At 50.9% G+C, this 9,441-nt stretch overlaps 1 protein-coding gene across 1 annotated transcript in view; it reads left to right on the top strand.

Moving 5' to 3' along the window:
• Positions 1 to 9,441, top strand: part of LOC107126156 (carboxypeptidase A2-like) — a 25,151-nt gene that overhangs the window by 7,486 nt on the left and 8,224 nt on the right. The window contains exons 3-6 of the mRNA XM_015429677.1: positions 1,333 to 1,467; positions 4,513 to 4,611; positions 6,383 to 6,484; positions 7,070 to 7,171. Of these exons, the coding sequence (XP_015285163.1) occupies positions 1,333 to 1,467; positions 4,513 to 4,611; positions 6,383 to 6,484; positions 7,070 to 7,171 (438 nt within the window). The remainder of the gene's footprint in view (positions 1 to 1,332; positions 1,468 to 4,512; positions 4,612 to 6,382; positions 6,485 to 7,069; positions 7,172 to 9,441) is intronic.

Raw genomic sequence — 9,441 nt, 5'->3', positions numbered from 1 at the left:
CCTCCTCCTTCTCCTTCTCCTCCTCCTCCTCCTCCTCCTCCTCAGTGGGGTACAGTGCCCTAGAGTCCACCCTCCAAAGCATCCCTTTTCTCCAGGGGAACTGATCTCTGTGCCCGGAAGATGAGCTGTCACTCCAGGGGATCTCCCAGCTTATTGTGCACCCTAGGCGAAGATCCCTTCTGGCGCCCCCCCCCCCCGTGCCCCCCTGTGTACCCACCTGGTCAGAGCCAGCGGGGGGGTGGCTTTTGGCAGGGGGGGTGCAGTTTGGCACCCCTCGTCATGGCACCCGGAGAAGAGGCTGACCGGTGGGGCGCTCACAAGTCGCCGCTCCCCCAGCCCTGCTCCTCCTGCTGCAGCTTCCAGTCCCCGGCCGCGAGGAAGAAGAGGAGGAGGAGCGCTCCACTGGGATGCCAAGGGGGCAGGCAGGGAGAAGTTAGCCGGCCAAAGAGGCGGCGGGCAGTGGTGGGGGTCACCCAGCCATGGAAATGCAGGGCTTTAGGTGGGGGGGGCTTTTGGTGGGAAGGCGGGTGCAGTCTGGTGTCCCTAAGGGCTGGTGTGCTCTAGGCAAACGCCTAGTTCGCCTAGTTCGCGAGCCGGCCCTGTCTCCAGGTCCCATCTGGAGGCTGGCATCCTAACTTGGGTCCTGTTATTAGTCAACATGGAATGTTTCCAACAAGAGTCGATCAGTAGTATTTGATAAGAACTGGGATTGCTACACGCTCGGATAAATTACATATTGCGGAACGAATGTTCACACTGCGCAGTATTCACTAGCATGTGAGCGAGGACAGAAGGATATTCCTTACAGAGCTACAGAAATACTTCAGTAAATGTTTTTGCAACTGATCTCTATCGACTCTTCGTTATTTTTTATCACGGATGTTGTTTTTGGAGTTCCGCCTCTTCCCGTGATCTCTCGTTTGGGCTTACCCCCCTCTGGAGGCTGGCATCCTAACTTCCATGCTGCGGTGGAAGACCTAGCTCTCAATGCTCCCTCTAAGCCGTGGAGTCTTGTGAGCAGAAATTCTACTTTGTGAGCTACTGGCATTGAAGTTGTGAGCCAGCGATTTGGCTGCTGCACGAATTAGTTTGCTCTGGAGCCATCCCTGCCTGAGCGAAGACAAAAGATGTGTGAGCCGGAGGCTAAAAAAACTGTCAGCTAGCTCACTCAGCTTAGAGTGAACACTGCCAGCTATGCCTCCATTTGCAATTGGATGATCATCTCTTTGTCGTGTCTAGAGTTGAGTTTGGGCGTCTTGTGAATCGCTCCCCAAAGTCCTTTTTTCTTCTTCCAATGATCCGGTTAACTTATTTCCCTTTTCTATTTTTCAGCTCGATTTCTGGCACTTCCCTTCCTACCCCGATCGCCCGGTGGATGTCCAAGTCCCCTTCGCTTGTCTCCAAACTGTCAAGGTTTTCCTGGAGTCCCACCATGTCAAGTACTCCGTCCTCATTGAAGATGTCCAGGTAGGCGGAAAAGAATATCTCGGTCTAGCCTGATAGGGGATCCGTCAATGGTTGCAGATTTGCTATAGCCGGGGGTCATTTCGTAGAAAAAGAGGTGCAGGAGCTCATTAGCATAACTCATTAGCATAACTTATTTGCATATGCCACACCCCCTGACATCGCCGGAAGTGTCAGAAGGCAACACTCACCGCTCAGGCTCCACTGGACTGTTTTGGATTGCTAGCTATTTGGGGTCGGGGGGGAACGTGCAGATCTGTCCTCGCAGAGGAGGGAGAGCTTGTACCTGAATAAAACTTGGTCTTAAAGGTGCCACTGGACTGTTTTGGACTGAGGTGGCTCTGCAATTTACCTGGCTGCTTCTTGCTCTGACTGAGGGCTGCTGGGAGCAGGGGGTGGGGCTTGTTGCATGTGCCCGCCCCCTGGGCTCTTTACTGCCGGAGTTCCACTCCCGTGCGCTTCTGCAGGAAATGACCCCTGGCTATAGCAAATCCATAGTTAGCAAATCTGCTGGTTTGGTATCTAGAAGTAGATCTGTTTCCCTTAGGAGGCGTCCACTGGGCTTTCCTTTTGTTGGGTTCTTGTTTTCGTAGAATCATAGGGTTGGAAGGGACCTTCAGGGTCATCTAGTCTAATCCCCTGCACAATGCACGAATCCCCCCCCCCCCCCCCCCCCCCAGTTTTCTATTTAACTTGTTCTTCTATGGGATTGTAACCGTTCTATATACATGCTTATAACCCTGAAAAACTGCAGTAAAAATTAAGTTAGTATCTCTGGAGCAGTAGAAAAGAGCAAGCATCCAGGAGCACTTTCAAGACTAACAAAATTTGTGGCAGGGGGTGAGCTCTCATGAGTCATGTCTCACTTCTTCAGATAACAGCTAGAACGAGAGTCCATCTGTCCTTATATCTGCAGTGATTTCAGATGGCAAATGACAATAGCAGGTGAATAACAATCGCAGGCCTCATTGGATTAGGTGTGATATGCCAAGGGCTAGTTGTTGTTGTTGTTCAGTCGCACAGTCGAGTCCGACTCTCCGCGACCCCATGGACCAGATCATGCCAGGCCTTCCAGTCTTCCGCCGTCCTCTGAAGTTGGCTCAACCTCATGTTCGTTGCATCTATGACACTGTCTAACCATCTCACCCTTTGCCGTCCCGTCTTCTTTGAACTTCAATCTTTCCCAGCATCAGGGTCTTCTTCTCCAGGGAGTGCTCCCTTCTCATTGGGTGGCCAAAGTATTTGAGCTTCAGTTTCATTATCTGGCCTTCCAGGGAACAGTCAGGGTTGATTTCTTGTAGGATTGACTGATTTGATCTCCTTGCAGTCCAAGGGACTCTCAAGAGTCTTCTCCAGCACCACAGTTCAAAAGAATCTATTCTTCGGCGCTCGGCCTTCCTATAGTCCAACTCTTGCAGCCAGGCTAGTAGGCGTGGAGAAATCAGCCTTGCTAATGAGACAGAAAACCTAGGTCTCGATTCAGCAGTCACAGATGCTGATTTCTCCACACCTACTAGCCCTCGGCATATCACACCGCATCCAGTTGCGCCTCTAATTCATTACCAGTTGCAATTCAGCAGTCTCAGACTGCTGAATTGCAACTGATAATGATGCTCAAGATGATGTATCCTCCTGGACTGAAAAACGACCTACGTTTCCTGTCTTATTACCAATGCTGATTTCTCCACGCCTCCTACCCCTCTCCCTATCACACCTAATCCAATCATGCCTGCTGATTCATTATCAGTTGCAATTCAGCAGTCTCAGAACTGCAACTGATCATGAAGCTCAAGAAAGTGTATCCTCCTGGACTGAATCGAGACCTAAGTTTCCTGTCTCATTACCCATGCTGATTTAGTCTTTAAGTTGCTACTGAACTCTTGCTTTTTTCTACTATGTAGGAGAAGGTGATTCATTCAGAAGAGTAAACAATCCAGCTGAGCGAGCATCACCCACTCCCAAATGCTGGCAAAGCAGGTTGAACAGTATTCCTCATCCTCTAATGATCTGGGCCTTCCTCAAGTTCCAACCTGCAAATGGGCAAAACCAACTACTGCCCGTACACATTAACACCATAACTTTTGGACTTTCTAGTTAGCATCTCTGCCATGGTCTGTCATAGGGCTGTACTCAGGACACTTGTGAATAGCGGGGATCCAGTCGATACATCTGAATCTCCTTCCTCCAGAATTCCATGTAGATGCTCATGGGATAAAAGGCCTATCACTCCAAAGAAAAACAATGTCTCTTTCCTGCAATGAGGGTAGACAGACCTTGGGCGACTCTGCATTGGCTTTTCCCTCTGTTGTTTTATGAAACCCACATTGGAACAGAAATTCCCCTCTGCATTGCATGCTGCTTTCACTTCCTTTGATCATTGGATTTTATGGCACCCTCTAATTTGCATGCCACTTTCGCTTTCTTTGATCATCAGGTTTTATGGTACCTTCTGCATCGATTTATGGACATTTAGGGGCGACTTTGCAGTGAGTGTGGAGCTGCGGTGGCTCAAGTGGTTAAGACGCTGAACTGCAGGCTGTGGAAGGTCGATAGTTCAGCAGTTTGAGACCCGAGTGTGCCGCATGACGGAGCGAGCTCCCGTCTCTAGTTCCAGCTCCTGCCAACCTGGCAGTTCGAAAGCAAGAAATTGCAAGTAGATAAATAGGTACCGCTTCGGTGGAAAGGGAACAGCGTTCCGTGCACCTTGGTGTTTAGTCATGCCGGCCACATGACCACGGAAATGTCTTCGGACAGCGCTGGCTCTTCGGCTTTGAAACGGAAATGAGCACCGCAACCCTAGAGTCGGACTTGACTGGCTTTTGAGCAAGGGAACCTTTACCTTGCAGTCAGTACGGCATTTCCCCGAGGTATTTGAATGTGGTTTTGAACTGCACCTTTTCCTCAGTGTTGAGAAAATGTGGAGCGAATGCTACATGCAGAATTGCCCCGTGTGGGTGGACTTTGAATCCTTTGCTCAAACCCCTGGTGAAAGCCCGGGGCCGGGAAGAATGATCGTGTTTTTCATTCTGATGGATAATTTTGTCGTAGGCAAAGGTGGTTGAAGAAACCCGAGAGATGGAACGCAATCAGCGGAGCGAACGTAGCCGGAGCAGTTTCAACTTTGCCGCTTATCACCCCTTAGAATCCGTAAGTGTGGCGACCTTTCCTCTCATCCACCCCTTCTCCTCTCCCACGTCATCTGCGGCCTGATATAAAGGAAATGCCAGGGGAGGCGAATACACTTTCTTTCCCATCAGACTTTGCACTCGCACACGCCATCTCAAGGAAGCTAGTCTGAGCAAAGTGGTTCCGTAGCTTTCTTGTACGGGTGGGTATCCCCAAGATGTTGCACAAGGGCAAATCCCACAGGAAATTGCTTTGTCCTCTCCTGGTGTCACCTTTAGATTGAATTCCAAATCTTCTTTATAATTTATCAGTTACTTGATTTATACTCGGAGCTGCAGACTATGGAACTGCAGACTATGGAAGGTCGAACTGCAGACTATGGAAGGTCAGTAGTTCAGCAGTTCGAGACCCGAGTGTGCCGCATGACGGAGTGAGCTCCTGTCTCTAGTTCCAGCTCCTGCCAACCTAGCAGTTCAAAAGCAAGAAATTGCAAACAGATAAATAGGTACCACTTCGGTGGGAAGGTCACAGCGTTCCGTGCGCCTTGGTGTTTAGTCATGCCGGCCACATGACCATGGAAACGTCTTCGGACAGCGCTGGCTCTTCGGCTTTGAAACGGAGATGAGCACCGCAACCCTAGAGTCGGATTCGACTGGCTTTCGAGCAAGGGAACCTTTACCTTTTTTATGATTTCTACTCTGCCTTTCTCGCAGGGAATCAAGGCGGATTACCGCCGTCACCACCACTTCATAGGTCTTACAGTGAGCTCGAATAGTGTGATCTGTCAGACTCACTACGAGTTCTCCACCAGCGCTGTTCTAAAAATCTCTGGAGTGTTTGCAGATCACCCAGCTCTGTGATAAACCGGGGACTGGGTTTCGACCCAAGGGTGGGAAAGGTTGGTGAGGGGCAACCGTGTTGATAGCTTCTAGGAGCTTCATATCCCACACTTCCATTGTGGTCTTAACAGAGCACCTGTTTGGAATCCTAAAATCCCCCAGAGTGTTCGAGAATCCAGTAGGAGTCATGAGCCTCCGTGGTGGGGTCGGACCAAATGGACACATTGTCTGGTTCAAACCCAGATCCCTGTAAGTTAAAGACTGATTCCCTGCCCCCTGAACCACCAGAGTTTCTGGTCAGACTGGATTTATACCCTGCCCTTCCACTCGGAGTCTCAGAGCGGCTTACCATCTCCTTTGACCAGGGCCGGATTTAGACTTGCTGAGGCCCTAAGCTATACAAAACCCAGAGGCCCCCTACTGTTTTAAATTACATCAGCTGGTCTCAGAAAAATTTAAAATATATACGCCTTTTTAATATTTGAAAATATATTGTCTTTTAATTTTTATTTTAAAAAATAATAAAGGATGTGTTTACAAAATCACATAAATAATTACATAATTAAAGGGTTTTAAAATGACAAATAAGGCTCCAGGAGATTGCGAGGCCCTAAGCTGTAGCTTATTTAGCTTATGCGTAAATCCGGCACTGCGAGTTCTTTCCCTTTCCCTCCCCACAACAGACACCCTGTGAGGTCGGTGGGGCCGAAAGAGCTCTTTCAAGGACTGCTCCTGAGAGAACAGCTCTGAGTGAACTTGTGACTGGCCCAATGTCACGCCAGCAGCTGCATGTGGAGAAGTGGGGGAATCAAACCCGGTTCTCACAGATTACAGTTCCTCACTCTTAACAGTTACACCAAACTGGCTCTCAAGGTTCTAGTCCCCATCACCACCTCTGTCCATAAAGATGTGTCCCTCTGCCAATAATATGAAATCTGTATTTTGGATTTTAGATATATAAAGCGATGGACGACATTGTGGCCCAATATCCCCAGCTTGTGAGCAAAGTCCAGATCGGGGAGTCCTATGAAAAAAGGCCCCTCAATGTTCTCAAGGTATTGTCTTTTCCCCTTCCCTCCCTTTGAATTAAAATCCTGTGACTGAGCGATAACCACGTTTGTTTCATGTTAAGTGGGGCGGTATGGAGCTGCGGTGACTCAACTGGTTAAGACGCTGAGCTGCAGGCTGTAGAAGGTCGGTAGTTCAGCAGTTCGAGACCCGAGTGTGCCGCATGACAGAGTGAGCTCCCGTCTCTAGTTCCAGCTCCTGCCAACCTAGCAGTTCGAAAGCAAGAAATTGCAAGTCGATAAATAGGGACCACTTCGGTGGGAAGGTAACAGCGTTCCGTGCACCTTGGTGTTTAGTCATGCCGGCCACATGACCACGGAAACGTCTTTGGACAACGCTGGCTCTTCGGCTTTGAAACGGAGATGAGCACCGCAACCCTAGAGTCGGACTCGACTGGCTTTCGAGCAAGGGAACCTTTACCTTTTTATGAGGGCAAGAGCAGGTCGGACACTTGCAGAAATAGACGGTTTTCTCCAAAGGCCAGTTTTGTCTGTGGAACTCGAGGTTGAGGTACGATCCTGCAATGGGAAACACCAAGAGGTTTCACAAATCTTTCTGCTCTCGTTTGCTAGTTCAGCACCGGGGGAACCAATCGCCCGGCGATCTGGATTGACGCCGGGATTCACGCTCGAGAATGGGTCACCCAAGCCACGGCCCTCTGGACAGCGAATCAGGTCAGCCATGGGGCACAGTGACCGTTTTTTTCATGGGGCATGTTTTCTGGTGGGTGTCTGGTCTGGAGGGCGATGGGCGGCCAGGGGCAATGTGAGCCAAGTGGCCCTTCCCAGACAAGGCCTCTCTTCCCCGTTTTGTTGGCCCTCCAGAGGAACTGGTCAGCCACTGTGTGAGACGGGATGCTGGGCTAGATGGATCACTGGTCTGATCCAGCAGGGCTTTTCTTCGGTTCTTATGGAGGCCTCAGCCTCTCTGCCCTGTTGCTGGCCCTCCAGAGGAACTGGCTGGCCACTGTGTGAGGCAGGATGCTGGACTGGATGGACCCTCACCAGTCTGATCCAGCAGGGCTCTTCTGCTGTCCTTATGAAGGCCTCAGCCTCTGTGCCCTGTTGTTGGCCCTCCAGAGGAACTGGTTGGCCACTGTGTGAGACAGGATGCTGGACTGGATGGACCCTCACTGGTCTGATCCAGCAGGGCTCTTCTGAGGTCCTTATGAAGGCCTCGGCCTCCCTACCCTGTTGTTGGCCCTCCAGAGGAGCTGGCTGGCCACTGAGTGAGGCAGGATGCTGGACTAGAGGGACCCTCACTGGTCTGATCCAGCAGGGCTCTTCTGATGTCCTTATGAAGGCCTCGGCCTCTCTGCCCTGTTGTTGGCCCTCCAGAGGAACTGGTTGACCCCTGTGTGAGACAGGATGCTGGACTGGATGGACCCTCACTGGTCTGATCCAGCAGGGCTCTTCTGAGGTTCTTATGAAGGCCTCGGCCTCCCTGCCCTGTTGTTGGCCCTCCAGAGGAGCTGGCTGGCCACTGAGTGAGGCAGGATGCTGGACTAGAGGGACCCTCACTGGTCTGATCCAGCAGGGCTCTTCTGAGGTTCTTATCAGGGGAAGGCCTCGGCCTCTCTGCCCTGTTGTTGGCCCTCTAGAGGAACTGGCTGGCCACTGTGGGAGACAGGATGCTGGACTAGGTGGACCCTCACTGGTCTGATCCAGCAGGGCTCTTCTGAGGTTCTTATGAAGGCCTCGGCCTCTCTGCCCTGTTGTTGGCCCTCCAGAGGAACTGGTTGGCTCCTGTGTGAGACAGGATGCTGGACTAGAGGGACTTTCACTGGTCTGATCCAGCAGGGCTCTTCTGAAGTTCTTATGAAGGCCTCGGCCTAGCCCCATTAGGGGTCACCAGAAGTCACCAAAAGGCACACAAGCGCACAGAAGCATGCGCGCGCACACACACACACTACTCGCCACAAAAAACAAATAAAAAATAAATTTATTTTATTTATTAATTTGATTTTTACCCCGCCCTCCCCGCCGAGGCAGGCTCAGGGCGGCTGACATGAGAGAACAATGGACAAAACAGCAATATAAATATCCATATAAAACACATAATAGAGTGTTAAAACCATTAACGTCATGATGGCGATACAGCTGTGGTAAAGGGCATATAGAAACATACGTTCAGCGGTACATCCACCCTTGGCGGGCTCAGGCTGGCACTAAAACTGGCACAGGGCATCGATGATAAAGTGCAGCTCCTTACCCAAAAGCCTGGTGGCTTTTGGGTAAGGAGCTGCACTTTATCATCTGTTTTTGCGGCCCTGTGAAACCGTGAAAGGTCCCACAGGGCCCTAATCTCGTCCAGAAGCTCATTACCGTAAGTTGGAGCTGCCACAGAAAGTGCCCTGGTCCTAGTTAAACAGCCGGTCGACCGTGGGACAGAGGGGGGGGGGGGGGATGCAACCCTGACCGTAGTGCTCTCTGGGGAACATGTGGGGAAAGGCGGTCCCCCATGTAGGTAGGTCCCAGACCATAAAGGGCTTTACAGGTCAAGATGGGTCTATCCTAATCAAAAACCCTGGATGACGAGAGAGGTACAGTGACTTTTGAGGGAGAGGAATATGGCCTTTAGGTCTGGAGACATGAACCTTTATAGCTCTGCCAGAGCCAACCTGAAAAGAGGTATCCGACAGGCTAAGCTGGGCTATAGGCAGAGGATTGAGGATAAATTCAATACGAATGACATGCAGCAGGTGTGGCAGGGGATTCAGAATATTACCAATTATAAACCAACCGTTGCTGCCGTGGATGGAGACCCTTCATTGGCGGAGGAGCTTAATCTCTTCTTTGCCCGTTTTGATGTGGAGCCGAAGGGGACAGCCATACTACAGCCATCTGTCCATGGCGGCCCCTCCCTCAGGGTAGAAGAGCATGAGGTGAGGCGTACGCTGAGGTCTGTGAATCCGAGGAAAGCGGCTGGACCTGATGGCATTATG

This window comes from Gekko japonicus, unplaced genomic scaffold (genome assembly GCF_001447785.1).
Source record: "Gekko japonicus isolate JY-2015 unplaced genomic scaffold, Gekko_japonicus_V1.1 scaffold696, whole genome shotgun sequence".
NCBI classification, from domain to species: domain Eukaryota; kingdom Metazoa; phylum Chordata; class Lepidosauria; order Squamata; family Gekkonidae; genus Gekko; species Gekko japonicus.
Note: the sequence above shows the minus strand (reverse complement) of the source record. Positions and strands in the feature narration are given on the sequence as shown.